Raw genomic sequence first — 24,417 nt, 5'->3', positions numbered from 1 at the left:
TGTGGGTTGTCTGCCGTCCCAGATGGTAGAACAAGGTGCTTTCCGCAACTCCCTCAGAGACTTTGAATCCAGCTGGATTAAGTTTTTCCTCGAGATCAGCACTGGAATTCTACCTCTTGGCTGTGATTAGCTGTAAACCCAGCCTTTAGTCTCTTTCTACCTCTTGGCTGTGATTAGCTGTAAACCCAGCCTTTAGTCTCTTTCTACCTCTTGGCTGTGATTAGCTGTAAACCCAGCCTTTAGTCTCTTTCTACCTCTTGGCTGTGATTAGCTGTAAGCCCAGCCTTTAGTCTCTTTCTACCTCTTGGCTGTGATTAGCTGTAAACCCAGCCTTTAGTCTCTTTCTACCTATTGGCTGTGATTAGCTGTAAGCCCAGCCATTAGTCTCTTTCTACCTCTTGGCTGCGATTAGCTGTAAGTCCAGCCTTTAGTCTCTTTCTACCTTTTCTCTGATGGCATACTATACGGAGTAAATTAAAAGACTTCAATAATGCCTTGAAAAACAGCCAAATGAAGATTAGAGGTCACCTTCATAGTTGTTTAGGATGTTTGAGGGATTTTGAACAAGGTGTGAATGGGGATTATGTGAAGAGAAATATACTGAGAGTCAAGTGTTATGGAAGGAGAATTTTCACACTATAAATTGATAAAGACTATTATTGGCAGTGGAATTCAGGCCTTTATATTACCTTTAACCCAAATGTTACTGTACATCCACTCTGCTGATTAACTTCACATTGACATATTATTATATACAGTGCCTTGCGAAAGTATTCGGCCCCCTTGAACTTTGCGACCTTTTGTCACATTTCAGGCTTCAAACATAAAGATATAAAACTGTATTTTTTTGTGAAGAATCAACAACAAGTGGGACACAATCATGAAGTGGAACGACATTTATTGGATATTTCAAACTTTTTTAACAATCAAAAACTGAAAAATTGGGCGTGCAAAATTATTCAGCCCCTTTACTTTCAGTGCAGCAAACTCTCTCCAGAAGTTCAGTGAGGATCTCTGAATGATCCAATGTTGACCTAAATGACTAATGATGATAAATACAATCCACCTGTGTGTAATCAAGTCTCCGTATAAATGCACCTGCACTGTGATAGTCTCAGAGGTCCGTTAAAAGCGCAGAGAGCATCATGAAGAACAAGGAACACACCAGGCAGGTCCGAGATACTGTTGTGAAGAAGTTTAAAGCCGGATTTGGATACAAAAAGATTTCCCAAGCTTTAAACATCCCAAGGAGCACTGTGCAAGCGATAGTATTGAAATGGAAGGAGTATCAGACCACTGCAAATCTACCAAGACCTGGCCGTCCCTCTAAACTTTCAGCTCATACAAGGAGAAAACTGATCAGAGATGCAGCCAAGAGGCCCATGATCACTCTGGATGAACTGCAGAGATCTACAGCTGAGGTGGGAGACTATGTCCATAGGACAACAATCAGTCGTATATTGCACAAATCTGGCCTTTATGGAAGAGTGGCAAGAAGAAAGCCATAAAATCCATAAAAAGTGTTGTTTAAAGTTTGCCACAAGCCACCTGGGAGACACACCAAACATGTGGAAGAAGGTGCTCTGGTCAGATGAAACCAAAATTGAACTTTTTGGCAACAATGCAAAACGTTATGTTTGGCGTAAAAGCAACACAGCTGAACACACCATCCCCACTGTCAAACATGGTGGTGGCAGCATCATGGTTTGGGCCTGCTTTTCTTCAGCAGGGACAGGGAAGATGGTTAAAATTGATGGGAAGATGGATGGAGCCAAATACAGGACCATTCTGGAAGAAAACCTGATGGAGTCTGCAAAAGACCTGAGACTGGGACGGAGATTTGTCTTCCAACAAGACAATGATCCAAAACATAAAGCAAAATCTACAATGGAATGGTTCAAAAATGAACATATCCAGGTGTTAGAATGGCCAAGTCAAAGTCCAGACCTGAATCCAATCGAGAATCTGTGGAAAGAACTGAAAACTGCTGTTCACAAATGCTCTTCATCCAACCTCACTGAGCTCGAGCTGTTTTGCAAAGGGGAATGGGAAAAAAATTCAGTCTCTCGATGTGCAAAACTGATAGAGACATACCCCAAGCGACTTACAGCTGTAATCGCAGCAAAAGGTGGCGCTACAAAGTATTAACTTAAGGGGGCTGAATAATTTTGCACGCCCAATTTTTCAGTTTTTGATTTGTTAAAAAAGTTTGAAATATCCAATAAATGTCGTTCCACTTCATGATTGTGTCCCACTTGTTGTTGATTCTTCACAAAAAAATACAGTTTTATATCTTTATGTTTGAAGCCTGAAATGTGGCAAAAGGTCGCAAAGTTCAAGGGGGCCGAATACTTTCGCAAGGCACTGTATATATATATTTTACAATGTTTGTGGAGATATGCTCTGAAGGTCGACTGACTGAAAGCTTAGCCTCTATTAAAAGAGAAGTGTGCAGAGACTTTTTCCTGTTTCTCCCCCCCCAAAGAATTACAATAATTAAAACTATTGGAACAAAATAATCATTGTACTAAATGTGATGATATTACATGCTAAATTCAGACTATTGGGTGTTACATCTCCCCCTGTCCCACAATATCAATATTTCCTCCAAGCCTTCTAAAGTTCCAATGTTCTCCAAGCCTCATAATGTTCCAAAATGTCCTCCAAGCCTCCTAATGTTACAAAATGTCCTCCAAGCCTCCAAATGTTCCAAAATGTCCTCCAAGCCTCCAAATGTTACAAAATGACCATCCAAGCCTTCTAAATTTCCAATGTTCTCCAAGCCTCATTTTACAAAATGTCTTCCAAGCCTCATAATGTTACAAAATGTCTTCCAAGCCTCATAATGTTACAAAATGTTCACCAAGCCTTCTAAAGTTCCAATGTTCTCCAAGCCTCATAATGTTACAAAATGTCCTCCAAGCCTTCTAAAGTTCCAATGTTCTCCAATCCTCCAAAAGTTCCAATGTTCTCCAAGTCTCATAATGTTACAAAATGTCCTCCAAGCCACATAATGTTACAAAATGTCCTCCAAGCCTCATAATGTTACAAAATGTTCTCCAAGCCTCCTAATGTTATAAAATGTCCTCCAAGCCTCCTAACATTCCAAAATGGACTTCCAAAGACTTTGGCAATTTGTTTTCCCCAAACACCCTGCCATGGTGTCAAGTCAAACACCCTGCCATGGTGTCAAGTCAAACACCCTGCCATGGTGTCAAGTCAAACACCCTGCCATGGTGTCAAGTCAAGTCAACTGTCTAAGTATCTTCTGTAGGTCATGCTGATAAGCCACCCAGCTATTTTCAACCCCTTGCCCAAACAGGGCTGTCCCTCCTGGGCAAATCAAATATTTAAATTAACAACAGCCCAGGCGCCATAAAGCTGATGGGTGGTGACACTACATCTGTCGGGGTGGGGGAGGGGTGTGTGGTCGCAGCAGCTGCCGGAACGAATCTGGACACTACTGGCGCCGACACTTGTCCGTTCTGGAGACACAGGGCCGGCAAATGTCAATCCACATGCAGCCACAGTCTAACAGCCATGTTGCTACTGTTACTCAAGACAGGGTGCTGTTTATGGCCAATGAAAACCACCACTGAGTCACAATATATGGAGATTAGAGGGGCAAGGCACTAATTGTAAATCAATCTGGATAACAGCAAAATTTTGGAAAAACAGATTTTTGTTCTGGATCTGTAATGTTGTTTGTTTGTTGTATAGTTTGTTTTATTTACCATAAAATATATATATTCAATTTACCCGAGTGGCGCAGCGATCTAAGGCATTGCATTGCAGTGCTTGAGGCGTCACTACAGACCCGGGATACAATCCCAAGCTGTGTCACAGCCGGCCGTGACCGGAAGACCCATGAAGTGGCGCCTAATTGGCCCATCGTCGTACCGAGTTAAGGGAGCGTTTGGCCGGCCGTGATGTCCTTGTCCCATCACGCTCTAGCGACTCCTTGTGGTGGGCCGGGCGCCTGCAAGCTGAGGCTTGGCAGAGTCGTGTTTCGGAAGATGCATGGCTCTCGACCTTCACCTCACAGTCCGTAGGGGAGTTGCAGCAACGGAACAAGACTGTAACTACCAATTGGATATCATGAAATTGGGGAGAAGAGGGGGTAAAAAGAAATAGAAACTTTTTTTTATACACTCACGTAGTATATATTGACTTCAGAGATTGCATCAGGTAGTGTTTCAAAGCTACTGTTGTCCTGTCCACATACATAGAGATGGAAAGCCCATGATCATTACCTATGTATCTGTCTCATTATCATCCACACAAAACAAACAGATACACACGTTTAATGACGAATGGAAACTTCAAGTTACAAAAACTCAAAAAGAACGTTTTCACTCCCAGGCCGTTTGCCCTTGTGTTTACTGTCTGAGACCCTGCTGAGACCCAAGCTGAGACCCTGCCTGGACCCAAGCTGAGACCCTGCCCGGACCCTAGCCGAGACCCTGCTGAGAACCTACTGTAGCCGAGACCCTGCTGAGACCCTACTGTAGCTGAGAACCTGCTGAGACTCTGCTGAGACCCCAGCTGAGACCCCAGATGAGACTCTGCTGAGACCCTAGCCGAGACCCTGCTGAGACCCTATTGTAGCTGAAACCCTGCTGAGACCCTAGCTGTGACCCTGCTGAGACCCCAGATGAGACACTGCTGAGAACCTGCTGAGACCCTAGCTGAGACCCTGCTGAGACCCTACTGTAGCTGAGAACCTGCTGAGACCCTGCTGAGACCCCAATTAGACCCTGCTGTAGCTGAGAACCTGCTGAGCCCCCGCTGAGACCCTAGCTGAGACCCTGCTGAGGCCCTAGCTGAGACCCTGCTGAGATCCCGGCTGAGACTCTGCCGAGACACTAGCTGAGACCCTGCTGAGGCCCTAGCTGAGACCCTGCTGAGACCCCAGCTGAGACCCTAGCTGAGACCCTAGCTGAGACCCTGATGAGAACCCAGCTGAGACCCCTGGTGAGACCCTGCTGAGGCCCTAGCTGAGACCCTGCTGAGACCCTAGCTGAGACCCTGATGAGACCCTGGCCGAGACCCTGCTGAGACCCTGCCTGGAACCTAGCTGAGACCCTGCTGAGACCCCAGCTGAGACCCTGTTGAGACCCTGTTGAGACCCTCTCTGAGACCCTAGCTGAGACCCTAGCTGAGACGCTGCTGAGACCCTAGCCGAGACCCTAGTTGAGACCCTAGTTGAGACTCTGCTGAGACCCTAGCTGAGACCCTGCTGAGACCCAAGCTGAGACCCTGCTGAGGCCCTAGCTGAGACCCTGCTGAGACCCGAGCTGAGACCCTAGCTGAGACCCCAGCTGAGACCGTGCTGAGACTCTGCTGAGACCCTAGCTGAGACCCCAGCTGAGGCCCCAGCTGAGACCCTAGCTGAGACCCTGCTGAGACCCTGCTGAGACCCCAGCTGAGACCCTGCTGAGACCCTGCTGAGGCCCCAGCTGAGACCCTGCTGAGACCCTAGCTGAGAACCTGCTGAGACCCTACTGTAGCTGAGAACCTACTGAGACCCTGCTGAGACCCCAGCTGAGACCCTGCTTAGACCCTGCTGAGACCCTGCCTGGAACCTAGCTGAGACCTTGCTGAGACCCCAGCTGAGACCCTGTTGAGACCCTGTTGAGACCCTAGCTGAGACCCTAGCTGAGACCCTAGCTGAGACCCTAGCTGAGACCCTGTTGAGACCCTAGCTGAGACCCTCTCTGAGACCCTAGCTGAGACGCTGCTGAGACCCTAGCTGAGACCCTAGCTGAGACGCTGCTGAGACCCTAGCTGAGACCCTAGTTGAGACCCTAGTTGAGACTCTGCTGAGACCCTAGCTGAGACCCTGCTGAGACCTTGCTGAGACCCTGTTGAGACCCCAGCTGAGACCCTGCTGAGACCCTGCTGAGGCCCCAGCTGAGACCCTGCTTAGACCCTGCTGAGAAACTCCTGAGACCTCAGCTGAGACCCTAGCTGAGACCCTAGCTGAGATCCCAATTGAGACCCTGCTGAGACCCTACTGTAGCTGAGAACCTACTGAGACCCTGCTGAGACCCCAGCTGAGACCCTGCTTAGACCCTGCTGAGAAACTCCTGAGACCTCAGCTGAGACCCTAGCTGAGACCCTAGCTGAGACCCCAATTGAGACCCTGCTGAGACCCTAATTGAGACCCTAGCTGAGACCCTGCTGAGACTCCAGCTGAGACCCTGCTGAGACCCTGCTGAGACCCTAGCTGAGACCCAAGCAGAGACCCTGTTGAGACTCTGCTGAGACCCTACTGCAGCTGAGAACCTGCTGTAGTTTAGAACCTGCTGAGACTCTGCTGAGACCCCAGCTGAGACCCTGCTGAGACACTAGCTGAGACCCAAGCAGAGACCCCAGCTGAGACCCAAGCAGAGGCCCTAGCTGAGACCCTGCTGAGACCCTAGCTGAGACTCTGCTTAGACCCTACTGTAACTGAGACCCCAGCTGAGACCTTGCTGAGGCCCGAGCTGAGACCCTAGCTGAGGCCCCAGTTGAGACCGTGCTGAGACTCTGCTGAGAGCCTAGCTGAGACCCCAGCTGAGACCGTGCTGAGACTCTGCTGAGACCCTAGCTGAGAACCCGCTTAGACCCTGCTGTAGCGGAGAACCTGCTGAGACCCCAGCTGAGACTCTGCTGAGACCCTAGCTGAGACGCTGCTGAGGCCCCAGCTGAGACCCTGCTGAGACCCCAGCTGAGACCCTAGCTGAGACCCTGCTGAGACCCTGCTGAGGCCCTAACTGAGACCCTGCTGAGGCCCTAGCTGAGACCCTAGCTGAGACCCTGCTGAGACCCTAGCTGAGACTCTGCTGAGACCCTAGCTGAGAACCTGCTGAGACCCTACTGTAGCTGAGAACCTACTGAGACTGAGAGCCCAGCTGAGACCCCAGCTGAGACCCTGCTGAGACCCCAGCTGAGACCTTGCTGAGACCCTACTGTAGCTGAGAACCTGCTGAAACCCTAGCTGAGACCCTGCCTGGACCCTAGCTGCGACCCTGTTGAGACCCTAGCCGAGACCCTGCTGAGACCCCAGCTGAGACCTCAGCTGAGACCCTGCTTAGATCCTACTGTAGCTGAGAACCTGCTGAGACCCATACTCCCCCCTTCATACGTCCAACCAACTAACTCTTTCAACCCAGTCTGAGCAACAACCACTACTACTACCCCCTCGTAAATTCCCCCTTCCACCACACCTCACCCCAGCCAGGCCAACCCCTCTTCTGACCGACCCCATCTGCTGCCTCCCTACCCCCATCAGTGAGATTCAGGGATCAGGCAGGCATTGGCCTAGGCCCCCCCTTGGTGAACAGCTGCTGGGCTTCTCAGGCCAATGGAAGGTGCAGAGGAAGGGGAGGGCAGAGACAGCAACACAGTAGACAGCCACAGCATCAGCATCAGCCTCACATCTGCTCTAATGAGGCTGTTATGGGTCACCTGGCAGGTCTGGTATGGCTCAGGCTGCAGGTCTACCAGCTTGCCCACTCGCCGCCCCGGCAATGGCTCATTTATGACCTAGCTTCCCAATCCGTGTGCTGACCAGAGCACCTGGCTAGAGTGCATTCAGAGCAGGGGAGTTGGGTAAGTTACTATCTAAATGTAATCTATTAGTTACTAGTTACCTGTCCGAAATTGTAATCAGTAACGTAATTTTGGATTCCCCAAACTCAGTAACCTAATCTGATTTCTTTCCCCTTAAGATCCATTAGAATAAAAGGATCCATCAAAAAAAGGATCCATCAAACGCATTTGGTGTGTCATCAGACTCTTAAACAGTCACCACTAGCCGGCCTGTGCCCAGTACCCTGCGTTGAACATTAGTCACTGTCACTAGTCAGCTAACACCCGGTACTCTACCCTGCACCTTAGAGACTGATGCCCTATGGACATAGTCATTAAACACTGGTCACTTTAATAATGTTTACATACTGTTTTACCCACTTACATTTTAGTCATTAAGCAAAAGCTCTTATCTAGAACGACTTATAGTAGTGAGTGCATACATTTTTTTCATACTGGTCCCCCATGGGAATCAAACCCACAACCCTGGCGTTGCAAGCACAATACTCTAACTGAGCTACAACTGAGCTGTTGTGACCACTTCATATGTATACAGTGCCTTCGTAAAGTATTCAGACCCCTTCACTTTTTACACATTTATTTAGGCTACACACAATATCCCATAATGACAAAGCAAAAACAATTTATTAGAAATATTTTTCAAATTAAAAAAAAGGAAATAAAAAAGGAAATACTACATTTAGAGTAAGTATTCAGAACCTTTACTCGGTACTTTGTTGTTGGTACAAGTCTTCTTGGGTATGACGCTACAAGCTTGGCAAACCTCTGTTTGGGGAGTTTCTCCCATTGTTCTCTGCAGATCCTCTCAAGCTCTGTCAGGATGGATGTCAATCAGGTTTAAGTCCGGGCTCTAGCTGTGCCACTCAAGCACATTCAAAGACTTGTCCCGAAGCCACTCCTGCTTTGTCTTGGCTGTGTGCTTAGGGTCGTTGTCCTGTTGGAAGGTGAACCTTTGCCCCGGTCTGAGGTCCTGAGCACTCTGGAGCAGGTTTTCATCAAGGCTCTCTGTACTTTGCAGTTTATCTTTGCCTCGATCCTGGCTAGTCTGCCAGTCCCTCCCGCTGAAAAACAGCCCCACAGCATGATGCTGCTACCACCATGCTTCACCGTAGGGAATGTGTCAGGTTTCTCTAGACGTGTCGCTTGGCATTCAGGCCAATAGTTAAATATTGGTTTCATCAGACCAGATAATCTTGTTTCTCATGGTCTGAGAGTCTTTACGTGCCTTTTGGCAAACTCCAAGTGGGCTGTCATGTGCCTTTTACTGAAGAGTGGCTTCTGTCTGGCCACTCTACCATAAAGGCCTGATTGGTAGAGTGCTGCAGAGATGGTTGTCCTTCTGGAAGGTTCTCCCATCTCCACAGAGTAACTCAGGAACTCTGTCAGAGTGACCATTGGGTTCTTGTTCACCTCCCTGACCAAGGCCCTTCTCCCCCGATTGCTCAGTTTGGCCGGTCGGCCAGCTCTAGGAAGAGTCTTGGTGGTTCAAAACTTCTTCCATTTAAGAATGATGGAGGCCCCTGTGTTCTTGGGGACCTTCAATGCTGCATAAATGTTTTAGTACCCTTCCCCAGATCTGTGCCTTGACACAATCCTGTCTCAGAGCTCTACAGACAATTCCTTCGACTTCATGGCTTGGTTTTTGCTCTGACTTGCACTGTCAACTGTGGGACCTTATATAGGCAGGTGTGTGGCTTTCCAAATCATGTCCAATCAATTGAATTTACCACAGGTGGATTCCAATCAAGTTGTAGAAACATCTCAAGGGTGATCAATGGAAACAAGATGCACCTGAGCTCAATCTTGAGTCTCATAGCAAAGGGTCTGAATAATTATGTAAATCAGGTATTTCTGTTCTTACATTTTTATAAATTTGCTAAAATGTCTAAAAACCTGTTTTCACTTTGTCATTGTGGGGTATTGTGTGTAGATTGCTGAGGATTTTTATTAATTTAATCAAATTTAGAATAGGCTGTTGCATAACAGTCAAGGGGTATGAATACTTTCCGAAGGCACTGTATATTGTATTCTAGTCATGTTAGGTGTTACAGCACTGTTGGAGCTAGAAACACAAGCATTTCCCTGCACCTGCGAAAACATCTGCAAATCTGTGTACGCAACCAATAAACTTTGATCATAGGTGTCGCTGACTTGAGGTCAGACTTGCTCAGGTGAAACAAACTTAAACATTTTGCCAACATCCTTTCTGAATTTAAAAGTAATTAAATAAGTAATCATCTAGTTTTTCAAAAGTATCTGTAATCTGATGACAATATTTTAGCTGGTAACCTAACTGATTCGTTTTTTTTGTAATCAAATTACATGTAACTGATTTCATGTAATCAATTACTCCCCAACCCTGTTCCTGGATGAGTGTGCTTTTTACATCAAGGGGATGTGGTGGGAATGGATGTAGTCCAAAGTGTGGAGGTCATAACCTCAAACCACATTCATGTAGGAGCTGTCTACTCTAGAGTACATCCCCAATGCTTCTACCGTGTTCTGTGTGTCCAGGCTGCAGGTGAGAGGCATGCCTGGTTCCTGCAGCATTTATTTGGATGTCTATAGAATTTCCTTTCCTCTCTAGTATAATACAGTGGTTGCTGGCAAACAGAGGCCATAAAAGAGGATTTAAATATGAAGGGCAAACAAAGTGGAGAGCCCTGGACAGTGGCCGCAACACTGAGGTTAGACGCAAATACTTAACATCCAAACCGGAAAGAGAAGCAATAGCCTTGGCCAGGCCACTGTGTGATGTGGTCTACCTGGGACTGATCATACAATCCAGCTGCTTGTTTTATGAAGGGGATACATACATGCTTGTCAAGTGGCATTTGGTATATTTGTGGGCAATGATCAGCTGTACTTATCTATTTCCCTGGAATCACAAACAATGGTTGAGTTTCATCATCCTTCAGCTTCGACCATGACTGGAATAAATGTGGTTTTACTTAGATGTAGTCAACTATCAGAGGAAGCTTGGCAAAACAAGGGAAATGAGCCAGGAGTCATAAGGTCGACTAAATACACTGGACAAAAAAAAAGTATTTGGTAGGTGTTCGGACCCCTTAACTTTTTCCATATTTTTTCCATTACAGCCTTATTCTAAACTGCATTAAATAAAAAAATGCTCAGCAATCTACACACAATACCCTATAATGGCCAAGCGAAAACAGGCAAAACATTTAAATAAATAAAACAAATTCCTTATGCAAATAAGTATTCAGACCCTTTGCTATGAGACTCGAGATTGAGCTCAGGTGCATCCTGTTTTCTTTGATCATCCTTGAGATGTTGTTACAACTTGGAGTCCACCTGTGGTAAATTCAATTGATTGGACATTATCTGGAAAGGCACACACCTGTCTATATAAGGTCCCACAGCTGACAGTGCAAAAACCAGGCCATTAGGTCGAAATAATTGTCCGTAGAGCTCCGAGACAGGATTGTGCCAAGGCATGGAAACCTGGCACCATCCCTACGGTGAAGCACGGTGGTGGCAGCATCATGCTGTGGACATGTCTTTCAGTGGCAGGGACTGGGAGACTAATCAGGATCGAGGCAAAAATGAACGCAGCAAAGTACAGAGAGATCCTTGATGAAAACCTGCTCCAGAGCACGCAGGACCTCCAGACTCCAGGTTTGCCTTCCAATAGGACACCGACCCTAAGCACACAGCCAAGACAACGCAGGAGTGGCTTCGGGACAAGTCTCAATGTCCCTGAGTGGCCCAGCCAGAGCCCGGACTTAAACCTGATCGAACATCTCTGGAGAGACCTGAAAATAGCTGTGCAGCGACGCTCCCATCCATCCAACCTGACAGAGCTTGAGAGGATCTGCAGGGAAGAATCTCTCCAAATAGAGGTGCCAACCTTGTAGCGTCATACCCAAGAAAACGAGGCTGTAATTACTGCCAAAGGTGCTTCAACAAAGTACTGAGTAAAGTTTCTGAATACTTACGTAAATGCCAATTCATTTTTTACATTTTTATAAATTTGCTTTGTCATTATGGGGTAGTGTGTAGATTGATGAGGGGAAAAAACAATTTAATCAGTTTTAGAAAATGGCTGTAACATAACAAAATGTGGAAAATTCAAGGGGTCTGAATACATTCCAAATGCATTGTAAACACTTTAAAATAAAAGATCCCAGAAATGTCCATAAAAGCTAATTTCTCTCATATTTTGTGCAATTTGTTTTCATCCCCATTAGTGAGCATTTCTCATTTCCAAGATAATCCATTCACCTGACAGGTGTGGCATATCAATAAACTGATTAAACAGCATGATCATTATACAGGTGCACCTTATGCTGGGGACAAAAGCCCACTACATTTTGCAGTTATCACAATGCCACAGATGTCTCAAGTTGAGGGGCCATGCAATTGGCATGCTGCCTGCAGAAATGTACACCAGAGCTGTTGCCAGAGAATGTTCATTTCTCTAACATAAGCCGCCTGTTGTTTTAGAATTTGGCAGTACGTCCAAGCAGCCTCACAACCGCAGACCACGTGTAACCACGCCAGCTTAGGATCTCTACATCCATTTTCCTCACCTGCGGGACAGTCAGACGAGCCACCCAGACAGCTTGTGAAACTGTGGGTTTGCAAAACCTAAGAATTTCTGCACAAATGTCAGAAACAGTCTCAGGGAAGCTCGTCTGCATGCTCGTCGTCCTCACCAGTGTCTTGAACCGACTTTAGTGGACAAATGCTCACCTTCGATGGCCATTAGCACACCCGAGAAGTGTGCTCATCACAGATGAATTACTATTTCAACTGTACTGGGCAGATGGCAGACAGCGTGTGTGGGCCAGCGGTTTGCTGATGTCAATGTTGTGAACAGAGTGCCCCATGGTGGCGGTGGGGCTATGGTACGGGCAGGTATACGCTTTGAATGCAGATACCATTTGATCCTTAGGCCCATTGTTGTGCCATTAATCCACCGCCATCACCTCATCTTTCAGCATGATAATGCCCAGCTCCATGTTGCAAGGATCTGTACACAATTCCTTGAAGCTGAAAATGTTCAAATTCTTCTGTGGTCTGCATACTCACCAGATATGTCACCCATTGAGCCTGTTTGGGAAGCTCTGGATCAACATGTACAGCAGTGTGTTCCAGTTTATGCCAATATCCAGCAATGTCGCACAGCCATTGTGGGACAACATTCATAGGACACAAACAGTCTGATCAACAGAATCATTTCTTTTCCCAGTCATGTGAAATCCATAAAGATCTCATTTATTTATATTGACTGATTTCCTTATATAAACTGAGTCAATTCTTAGAAATTGTTGCATGTATCTTTTTGTTCAGAGTAGTATTTTAATTCTCAGCCAGTACCATGTATTCCTAGCGGTACAAATGAGACTATTCAAAAGGTAAACAACTCCCTCTGGTGGCCCTGTAACAAAGTACACAGGCAATTCTAACAATTAGTGTAGTTGTGTTAAGATAGCTAGGGGAGACAGATAACTTGGCGGATTCTGACCCTGGTGGTGTTGGGGGGGTGCCATGAGAGTTAAGCTGCTCTTCAAAGACAGTTGAGAAACAGAAAACATTTGACCCCCCTAGAACAGACATTGATGAATTTGAAATGTAAAAAAAAAAACTGATGATATATTTCTCATGTTTAATTTATTAGTTGGAATCTTGTTCTAGGGTTGTATTAACAAGTTGTTTAATATTGAAATTACTTTGTAATTTAAAAAAAATGTAAGACCAGTACTGTACAAATGACATTTGATAAAACTCGAGTCGAAAACAAACATATTGAACACCGAGCTACAATAAGATGACGATCAGATTGGATTTCATATACACACACTTATAGAGTTAACAAAGCAGCAACACATTGCAGAACTGAAAGTAGGTAAATAGTATCAAAAACAAAAGACCAAATATGTTAACATGTGCAATGTTCAAATGAAAACAGGATCAAAAGTGGAGTTAGATTAAAACCTAGTCATCAAGCCAATGAATGTTTCTTTTAAAATGGCACTAATTTATATTATTACGGAGTTTGGTGACTTTGGAAGGTAGTGCTGGGACGAAAAAACACTGTACAGCAAACATTAACTAAATCTGGATTTTTCACCTGGATCAGGATCCACTGTACTCTACATTTCATCCCTTTGTCTCAAAGCATCAAAAACTCCTTTTGCACCCCACACATTTGTTTTTGGCTGAAGGAGGCTCGTTGTCAATTCATTTTACACATTGCTCCTCAAAGCCTAATTAACTGACAAATTTGTTTGGATCCCACTCAAACAACAATGTTAAGCATGCCATGTTGAGCTGATGTGGTGGGATAGAGAACACAATACTAAGCCACCTTCAAGACCTGGACCCTGTTTTGACTATTTATAAAATACACCCTTCCTTCCTTGAGGACATCACCGTAGTGTAGGTGAAAGCTTTGGTGTAGCCTTCTTTTGACCTATCCACTCATTTACAGACGAGCCTCAAGGTAGAAAAGAAAGATGTCTGAATACCTCTGACATACAAGGCCCAGGTTAACATTTAAGGCCACTAAAATAAGTCTGATATCATAAAATCCAAATGGAACAACGAAACAGACTTTACCAATGAACATAAGCTAAGAGATCACCGTTTTCAGTAGAGCAGTTATGAGATAAGAATGTACCCGACACCGTAACTACAGTGCATTCGGAAAGTATTCAGACGCCTCAACATTGTTACTTTAAAGCCCTATTCTAAAAACTGATTTATAGGACCCCCCCCCTCATCAAGCTACACAATGCCCCATAATGACAAAGCAACAGGTTTAGAACTGTAAATATTACATTTACATAAGTATTCAGACCCTTTACTCAGTACTTTGTTGATGCACCTTTGGCAGCCATTACAGCCTCGAGTCTTCTTGGGTATGACGCTACAAGGTTGGCACCTCTATTTGGAGAGATTCTTCCCTGCAGAGCCTCTCAAGCTCTGTCCAATCAATTGAATTTACCACAGGTGGACTCCAATCAAGTTGTAGAAACATCTCAAGGGTGATCAATGGAAACAGAATGCACCTGAGCTCAATTTGGAGTCTCATAGCAAAGGGACTGAACACTTATGTAGAGAAGGTATTTATTTTGTATAAATGTGCAAACATTTCTAATAACCTGTGTTCACGTAGTCATGATGGGGTATTGTGTGTAGATTGATGAGGAAAACATTGAATCCTTATTAGAATAAGGCTGTAACAAAAAGACCCCATTCCTGTGGAAAAGGGGAAGGGGTCTGACGCGTCCATATATAAAACAGAGAACCCACTCAACCACCAATGTAGAAAGCCCTTCTTTCACAGCAGTCTACACCCATCTCTGTAGAGACCTGCAGATAAAAGGCAAACTAATTTGAGCAATTTCCCATTCTACATGAATAGGCACCTCATGTACAAGGTTGAACTTGAACACATGCCTCTCCCCGTAACTACTTTTATTTCATAATTGAGCCATTCAGAGGTTTATATATTCAATCCATACGTAAAACAGGCAAGATCATTTAATGTCTTTAAATTTTAAATATTTAGATAGAACTATTTCAAATCACTAATATACAAACGGGAAACACATGTTACAGTGGTCACTGAGTCAGGAGACAATCTGCTGTCTAATACACTACATCTGCAGAAACACCCACACGTCTAATAGTAGAAGAACAGAATCAACCATACCTAGTCCTAGAAATAAAATACACTGATATGATCGTGTAGAAGTCCTGAGACTAGAGTTTAGCATATCTACATCATGTTTGCGTTGGAGCTTAAATTTAGGATTGCATTCATGCGTCATTTCAAATGTGGAGTTTGATAGCAAGATGACCCATCAACATGCTAACTGACCTAAACTGCTCACTGTTTAGTAGTACAACTTTTTACTGCTTTGAAATGAGACAACATTTCTAGTCAACTGGGGAAATGAAGAGGTTGTTTGATTGCGACACCTCCAAAAGGCCCATTTAAGATTGTAATGGAACCTAAATATATTTTCTTGCATAATGGCTTCGTTCCAGCCATGTTGCTGGGAACAAGGTCTTTGTAACAAACAGATTCTACATTTTCTGCAATTTGAATACAGAGACTGGTATTGTCAGGAACCATTGTCTATGCAGAACACGTGGAATCTGTAGTTGCTAGAGGGCTGTTTCATGGCCATGCGCTCATGCTAGGTATAAAGAATACATCTACACAAACGGGCACAAGTGATTTCATCACAGTACAGCCACAAAATATCTGTTAATGAATCAACCAAGTTCCACTGCAGCTCTGTACACATGGTCATACTGAACAGTCTTGAACATTGGCTTGAATATGGGGATATTGAATGGATAGGAGTGTGTATGTAGTGCATGTGCAAGTGTGGCAGAAGAGCAGATCCAGAAAGGCCAGAAGATGGGGCTTTCTCACAAGCCATACATGGGGAGTAACAGGTATAGGCTGGCAAGCAACTGAAGTGTACTTCCATCTTAACAACCAGAGGGGCAGAGAGTCTCCAATGGGGAGGGGGGGGTCATGCAGCAGAGACCACCTTCCCAGGCCACAGGCCCCTGGAACCAGGAAGCCTTCTGGAGGTAGGGAGAGGGGACTGAGGGTGTGGTCTGGAGGAGAAGCTCTTAGAAGATCTGGATCATGGACTCCCGAGATTTTCCGACTCCAATCCATTTCACTGCGGGTAAAGAGGAGTTATTGAAAAGCTTTACCAATAAAAAACACCAAATGTCCCCAGATATACCTATGACCTCTACAACTGGACATGAAGGTGGTAAGGAGGGGGGGTTCTTACCGGGCACACCGAGGTGCTCCTCAATGTAGCGGACATATTTCTGGGCGTTCTCTGGCAGCTCATCAAACGTTCTGACGGCAGAGGTGTCACTGTTCCAACCTGGCAGGGTGGCATACTGAACCTCAACATTTTGTAAGACTTCCTGGTTGGCTGGGGAGAGGTGGGGACAATGTCAGGCCATTGGCTACCATAAACGTCTTAAGATCAGACTTGGTGGCAGCTGAGCGGGGTATTGGCAGGTAGCCTAGCGGTTAGAGCGTTGGGCCAGTGACCGAAAGGTTACTAGTTCAAATACCCGAGCTGACAAGGTGAAAAATCAGTCTGTGCGCTCTTGAGCAAGGCACTTACCCCTAATTGGTTCCAGGAGCACCATATATTAAGCAAGTTGAGGTGACTAAACTGCTTGGAGTAACCCTGGATTGTAAACAGTCATGGTCAAAAGATATTGATACAAAAGTAGCTAAGATGGGAAGAGGCATGTCCATAATAAATGTACAGCTCTGCCTTCTTAACACTATCAACAAGGCAGGCCCTACATGCCCTAGTTGTCACACCTGGACTACTTTTCAGTCATGTGGTCAGGTGCCACAAAGAGGGACTAAGGAAAATTGCAATTAGCTCAGAACAGGGCAGCACGGCTGGCCCTTGGATGTACACAGAGTTAACAATAATATGCATGTCAATCTCTCCTGGCTCAAAGTGGAAGAGAGATTCACAAAAACAACTAGTGATGAAGTCAGAGGTATTGACATGTCGAAAGCACCGAGGTGTCTGTTTAAACTACTAGCACACAGCGCCGACACCCAGCATACCCCACAAGACATGCCCCCTGAGGTCTCTTCACAGTCCCCAAGTCCAGAACAGACTATGGGAGGTGCACAGTACTACAAATAGCCATGACTACATGGAACTCTATTCCACATCAGGTAACTGATGCAAGCAGCATAAGCAGATTGAACAAAAATTACAATACGCCTTATGGAACCTCGTGGACTGTGAAGAGACACACATGATAAGACACGCAATCTACACACACACATATATAGTGATTGTAGATGTGAGAGTAGAGTAGTGGCCTGAGAGAACACAATGTGTTGTGAAATGTAATGTATTAAATGTGTTAACTGCCTTAATGTTGCTGGACCCCAGGAAGAGTAGCTGCTGATTTGGCAGGAACTAAATGGGGATCCTTATTAAATACAAATACTACTATGGCCGACCATGTAAAACACATTTCAAATTTATGTGACAATAAAACATTGTTTTTGGGGGGAATAATGCAATTAGGCATATAATATGCTCCATTATCTGGTTCACTTCATCCAGCCTACCTGGAAAATGAGGTATATTTTCACCATCCACAGAGTATGACACACCAACTTTGATCTCAGGGAGCACATCCAAGATGTCTAGCTTGGTGAGAGCTAAGCTGAACAGGAGGACAACAGAACATTGGGAGGTTAGCAGGCATGTTACCAACACCCAAATGCAGGATCTGTACAACGCTGATAAGGTCTATTCAAGTATACTGAGACCGTAGGTAAAAAGCGGGAGGTGTGGTGATGAACAGTACAGAGTTGAGGGAGTGGGAACTCACGCAGTGAAGCCGTTAATCATGTGGGCATATTTGATGAGCACGAGGTCCAGCCAACCGCATCTCCTTTTACGGCCCGTGGTCACACCCACTTCTTTCCCCCTCGTCTGCAGGAGCTCCCCAACGTCCTTCAAGAAGGAAAGACGCACTCAATAATCACTTTCAGATCGCTGACGACGTAAACCATGGCCATGTCAAGTTTTAAAATGTCGCCATTCTCTGTCTTGTCCAGGTGAAGAAACTGGTAGTTCTGTTATTCTATGGATTATTTCACAACCAACTATTGTTCCCAAAACTGTTTGACACCCACACAGTCGCATGCCTCTGCCTGTGATGTTCACAGAATACACACTGGATTTCAGAACTCTGATGACTCAATCAGCAACTATGCCACACATTGACGCTACAGTCTACTCACACTGGATACAGAGAGCAGGAAACACAGCCATGTGAACAAATATGACTGTAGCCTGCAGCGGTCAAAGACATTAAGGCCTGGCTTCCCTCAAGGTAGACAGGCTGACATTCTTACATTGAACTGCTCAGAGGGAAAGGCTCCGATGCCAACCCGGGTGGTGTAGGCCTTGACCACGCCGTACACCTCACCCACGTTCTGAGGCGGCATGCCTAGGCCCGTGCACACCCCGCCTACTGTGCAGTTAGACGAGGTCACGAAAGGGTACGTTCCTGAAACGAACATGCCAAAGGGATAAAACGCCATCTTATTTCCTTCTGTCTTCCTCAGATAAGACATGACAATGCATTGGTGCTGCAGTCAAGTTACAGCAGATGATTATCATAGCACAATGACTGTATTAACATACAGTACCAGTATTTTCTACATTGCCGAATAGTGAAGACATCAAAACTTTGAAACACAGATGGAATCATGTGGGAACCAAAACAAAGTGTTAAACAAATCAAAAATGTATTTTATATTTGAGATTCTTCAAAGTAGCCACCCTTTTTGCCCTGACAGCATTGTACACTCTTGGCATGCGCTCAACCAGCTTCACCTGGAATGCTTTGTCAGTCTTGAAGGAGTTCCCACATATGCGGAGCACTTGTTGACTGCTTTTCCTTCACACTGTGGTCCAACTCATTCCAACTGGGTTGAGGTCGGGTGATTGTGGAGGCCAGGTCATCAGATGCAGCACTCCATCACTCTCCTTGATCAAACAGCCCTTACACAGCCTGGAGGTGTGTTGGGTCATTGTCCTGTTGAAAAACAAATGATAGCCTCACAATGCGCAAACCAGATGGGAAGGTGTATCGCTGCAGAATGCTGTGGTAGCCATGCTGGTTAAGTATCCCTTGAATTCTAAATAAATCCCAGTGTCACCAGCAAAGCACCCCCACACCGCCTCCTCCAAGCTTCACGGTGGGAACCACACATGCAGAGATCATCCGTTCACCTACTTCGCGTCTCACAAAGACACGGCGGTTAGAAGCAAAAATCTGAAATTTGGACTCATCAGACCAAAAGGACAGATTTCCACCGGACTAATGTCCATTGCACGTGTTTCCTGGCCCAAGCAAGTCTTTTTTTCTTATTGGTGTATGTGCTTTAGTAGTGGTTTCTTGGCAGCAATTCAACCATGAAGGCCAGATTAGCACAGTCTCGTTTGAACAGTTGATGTTGAGATGTGTTTGTTACTAGAACTCTATGAAACATTTATTTGGGCTGCAATTTCTGAGGCTGGTAACTCTAATGAACGTATCCTCTCCAGCAGAGGTAACTGGGTCTTCCATTCCTGTGGCGGTCCTCATGAGAGACAGTTTCATCATAGCGCTCGAAATTGTCCAGATTGACTGACCTTCATGTTTTAAATGAATGATGGACTGTCATTTCTTTGTTAATTTGAGCTGTTCTTGCAAAATATGGAATTGGTCTTTTAACAAACAGGGATATCGTCAGTATACCACCCCTACCTTGTCACAACAACTGATTGGCTCAAATGCATTAAGGAAAGAAATTCCGCAAATTCACAAGGTACACCTGTTAATTGAAATGCATTCCAGGTGACTACCTTATGAAGCTAGTTGAGAGAATGCCAAGAGTGTGCAAAGCTATCAAGGCAAAGGGTGGCTATTTGAAGAATCTCAAATATATTTGATTCGTTTAACCTTTTTTGGTTACTACACGATTCCATGTGTTATTTCATAGTTGATGTCTTCACTATTATTCTACAATGTAGAAAATAGTAAAAATAAAAACTCTTGAATGAGTAGGTGTGTCCAAACTTTTGACTGGTACTATAGCTTGTAATACAATGCTTCAGTCTTAACATGACATACAAACAATCTCCCTGTCAGATGTGCTTAAACAGAGGTGGATTTTCCAGTCCAGGTTAATGGGCCTTTCAGATCAGAGGGGTTGAGAAATCCCACCCATAAATGTCTGCACAGGTGCAAAAACAAAAAAACATTCTCCTTTATGCAAAACATTAGCAAAGCCATATGATACCTCCTTTCACCTACTACCATTGTGTCAAGGAAAAAGAAAATGGTGACCGTCAGTAAATAGCAACCCTCTCCTTCAGCAGTTGTGTTTATGGACTACGGCATGCTTTGTGACATAAATATCTGAAAGTGACACTAGACAGCATAGCTCAGAGTCATGCACGGTATAAGAGTGCTCTCTGGTGTTCGGAGCAGTGAACAGGTTGTTCCAATCCTTATGACAGCTCCGATACAACTGTTTCAGTAGAGTTAACTCACCAGTAAAAACGGCTTGAATTTCCAGCCCACTTCTTGAAGACCATCCGTTTGTTAGCTTGACCAGTTCAATGGGGGTTAATTGGCAATTGACACAGTGAAAGGGGTTAATTGACATTATGATATAGTGGGGGATACTCACCAAAGTCAATATCTAAGAGGGCGGCATTGGCTCCTTCTACCAGGATATTTTTGGGAGGTCCATGTAGGGCCTCGTACATGTAGAAGATGCCATCTTTCACCATATGCTTTAACTTCTCCACGTAATCCTGGACAAGAACACCACACACACACACACGTAACCCTAAAAATACACTGAAATGTAGGAAGGACATAATGTATCCAGTGATCTGTTTATTCAACTGATATGGAGGACCTGATTCTGACCTTCAACTTGCACAACTCTCCATCGATGTCAATCACCAGGGTCGGGTACATAGACTGATACTGCGAGGCTAAGACTTTAAATCTACAGAGGATAGACGTCAATACAGTTCCATTTGAATCTTACCAGAGCTAGTTGTACTCTAACAGGAAGATAGCCATTATTGGCCATATGAGGACAAGGCCACACCCTCACCTTTCAGAGAACTGCGTGAAGTCAGACATGAGGTCACATATCCGGAGGCCGCTGCGGGCTGCTTTGGCTGAGTACACTGGGCCAATCCCCTTTTTCGTTGTTCCGAGGCTGGGTGAGGAATACAGGGAACAATACGGAGTCACTGCCTCGACATCAACCACACACACCGGTCCTTCAACATGTATTTGTGTGTGACTGTGTAAGGTCAGACGTGATGGAGTTGTAGGGAAGTAGCTACTATTCTAAGTAGTGTTTATGGGTCTGGAACATCGCCTGCTGCTGACTGAAACAATGGAGCTGCCGTGAGGGTTGGAGAGCATCATCACAGTCACATGGTGCTGCTAGGGGATGTCTGGTGACGTAACGTCCCTGGTCTGATGTGGGGATGACTTCTCATGTGAGAAAGACCTTATCAGTGAAGATATAAGTGGTCTTCTGGAGGGTATCATGAGTACGAAACCCTCCAGCAAGACAGAAAAATAACACGTCCACCACGAGACTCCTGGAACAAGTCATGCTGTTACTGCAGGAGATCTAATCTAAGCCTCTGTTCTCTGAGGTAAGAGTGAAGTTGTAAAGCCTTGTGGAATTTCAACACCATAACTGGTAATATAAGCCTATAATGAGTTGCCCTTTTACTACCCATGGGAGAAAACTGGTACAATACATAGCTGTTGAGCAAGTTCAAACATTGCCGACTGTTTTACACAAGAACTCAAAATCAGGACAGTATGCTTATTTTGATCCTGAACAAAAGCTTAAAATACCCTGTATATCAGAGTGCTGTCCTGTGTCTAAGCTGTCCTTCCTAACCTCTTCTCAGAACCAGATTGGGTGTCTCCATCACATGACTAACAGGTAACAGTAGTAACCTGCAATAGCTCCATGACTAACTGGTAACAAACAGGAACCTGCAATAGCGACATTAGTGTAGGATTTGTTTGCTGTTCCTGAATATGGAATAAACCCCAGACTACAGTATGAGAGAAATTTGGCTAATCACAGCCAATTCTTTCAGGCAGAACGCACAAGGCAAAACTGTTAAAACCTCTCCACAACACCGGTGCAGAGAACAACGTTGGGATATTTCATATTTGACATCTTTGGAGACTTCAGTCAGTTGAGGTTGTTCCAGTACTTATGGTAGCTAGACTTTATGCTGAAAAGGTTTATACTGCGTATCCGCCATAGGAAGGGAATCTTGTTTTTCAGCTCTGCTTCAAGCTGGAGCCAGTTACGGTTGTTTCATCTTACAAGGCTGGACGCATGGAAGGGCTAATATACTACACATTCAACCCCCCAAAATGATGTTTTACAGCACTGCTGCAAGCTGAGCCATTACTGAGCCATAAACCAGGAGAATGACAGGTGGCGGGGTTCTTACTTCTTGCCCGCTTTCTCTTGTCTCTGCTGCTCTTGCACACCGTCGACCGCTTGATGGAAATCAAACACTGTGGGAGGAGGTAGAGAAGGGCAAACTCACAATCCTGGTCACCTCACCCCCGCTTCTCTGCTCCTCACTAAAACCTAGCGTAGTATCCCAATTATCTCCCCGGAAGTGTTCCCTTGTGCACTCGACACCCATTTAAAGGCATTGGATTGGTTGGAGAATCCACAACAGTTCTAACACCAACCCTTCATTTTAAAATCCATGAAGAAAGGGAAGTGAGCAGTAGTGTCTGTTGCTCTCTTCCAGTCAGAAATGACCCCTCTTTCGCACAGGGGCCATATAAAATCAAGGCCGCTTTTGGGACTACAGTATCGTATAAAATCTGCATTTTCTCCATTTAGTTTCAGTTTTTTTGCCCTCAAAACTCACTTTTTTGATAGAAAAAATAATTTGGATTTCTAAGTACACAGCAATGCTTAAACCACATCAGGAGATTACTTTTGAGGTCTGAGGGAATTGTTTAATTTTTTTTGCTTAGTTACCCTTTAATTCCACTGTGTACCAGCAAGAGGCTGTTTTTAGGGGTGTTTTGTAGCGCACATGTGATGGTAGTTTGCAAAACAAATATTTACTGGATAGATAAAAATAATGATATCATTCTGCCAGGTAAGCATAGGCTACTTTGTAGTTAATATTTAATTGAGAAGGTTTTTAGGAAAGCCTTTCCAGCTACCAGAAGACTTTATTAACATCGTCGCTAACGGCTACACAACGTGGTAAACAAGCCCACTGCACATAGACAGGGAATTCTCATTGTCTCTTCAGAAAGTTGCAGGAAATACAAATCACTGATTCATTTTGTTCATGTCTTATGATAAACTTGGGCAAACTAATACATGTTCAATAAATGTAGTGGATTCCCCACTATGCATTTCAGAATTTTGTTGGGCCCTATAGTCCCTAAAGCTAAGGCACTACTGAGCAAAAGCGGTTTATGAGTAGGGTCCTTTTTGGGGAATTTCTCGCTGCTCTGACTGGACAGTTTGGCACTTCTGACACTGAGCACACGGACAAAACATCTAAAGGCTCTCTGAACAACAAGTCTAGTGAGTAGAGTTTACCACTTAAAGGGTAAACCAAACAGGCTCAAAGGACAGATAATGCAACAAACAATTCAGTCATTTCTCCACACCTCTTCATAGAATAAAATGGACCAAGGTTGGGCTAAGGGGGGGGGGGGGGAGACTGAACAATGTAGCCTAATAAAAGTCTAAGAGTCTAAGACATCCTGCTTTTCACAACAACAAAAAAGCTTAAGTCAGAGTGAACAAGATTTATGGAACATTTGATTTAAAACAGGTCTTCGGAGTGCATCTTTGGTCAAATCAACCCCTCCTTATAGCTACTTTGAGGAAAAATCAACTTACCATGACTGATATGTGGTTGTCCCACCTAGCCATCTTAAGAATGCACTAAGTCACTCTGGATAAAATAATCTGCTAAATAACTCAGATGTAAATGTACTGTATGTACAAAATACAAAAGGTTCCTTAAACAGCTAAGCTAATCAATTGGCCACCTTCACCCCCCTCCCCCAAATAACAGAAACACGTTCTCCATGAAAGCCTCCAAGTCACACAGCATTTTTGGATCTCTTCTGGGCACCAGCTTTGCACAGACCCTGGCAGTGGTATTCACTAACTAACAGCCCAACTTTTGATTTTCAAAAAAAAGTAACTAGGCAAGC

General features: G+C 44.8%; 1 protein-coding gene and 1 long non-coding RNA gene across 8 annotated transcripts in view; one reads left to right on the top strand and one right to left on the bottom strand.

The window, feature by feature from the left end:
- The window catches only part of LOC149972614 (uncharacterized), a 337,364-nt gene that overhangs the window by 113,379 nt on the left and 199,568 nt on the right, over nucleotides 1-24,417 (top strand). The window lies entirely within an intron of this gene.
- Nucleotides 13,219-24,417, bottom strand: part of LOC110502989 (adenylosuccinate synthetase isozyme 2) — a 35,271-nt gene continuing 24,072 nt past the window's right edge. For 2 of the 7 annotated variants that reach the window (XM_090217542.1, XM_021581351.3), the window contains exons 5-13: nucleotides 22,665-22,731; nucleotides 21,281-21,388; nucleotides 21,088-21,169; nucleotides 20,843-20,969; nucleotides 18,515-18,669; nucleotides 17,986-18,110; nucleotides 17,720-17,817; nucleotides 16,389-16,538; nucleotides 13,219-16,271 (exon numbers count right to left, since the gene is read on the bottom strand). In XM_090217542.1, coding sequence (XP_090073668.1) covers nucleotides 16,219-16,271; nucleotides 16,389-16,538; nucleotides 17,720-17,817; nucleotides 17,986-18,110; nucleotides 18,515-18,669; nucleotides 20,843-20,969; nucleotides 21,088-21,169; nucleotides 21,281-21,388; nucleotides 22,665-22,731 — 965 coding nt within the window. In that variant the 3' untranslated portion in view covers nucleotides 13,219-16,218. Of the gene's footprint in view, nucleotides 16,272-16,388; nucleotides 16,539-17,719; nucleotides 17,818-17,985; nucleotides 18,111-18,514; nucleotides 18,670-18,998; nucleotides 19,201-20,703; nucleotides 20,970-21,087; nucleotides 21,170-21,280; nucleotides 21,389-22,664; nucleotides 22,732-24,417 lie in introns of those variants that run through there. The other 5 variants (XM_090217544.1, XM_090217545.1, XM_090217546.1 and 2 more) reach the window with 4 other exon arrangements.

The sequence above is a fragment of the Oncorhynchus mykiss genome, chromosome 23 (genome assembly GCF_057628025.1).
Source record: "Oncorhynchus mykiss isolate SJ-2025 chromosome 23, ASM5762802v1, whole genome shotgun sequence".
Taxonomy (NCBI): Eukaryota; Metazoa; Chordata; class Actinopteri; order Salmoniformes; family Salmonidae; genus Oncorhynchus; species Oncorhynchus mykiss.
Note: the sequence above shows the minus strand (reverse complement) of the source record. Positions and strands in the feature narration are given on the sequence as shown.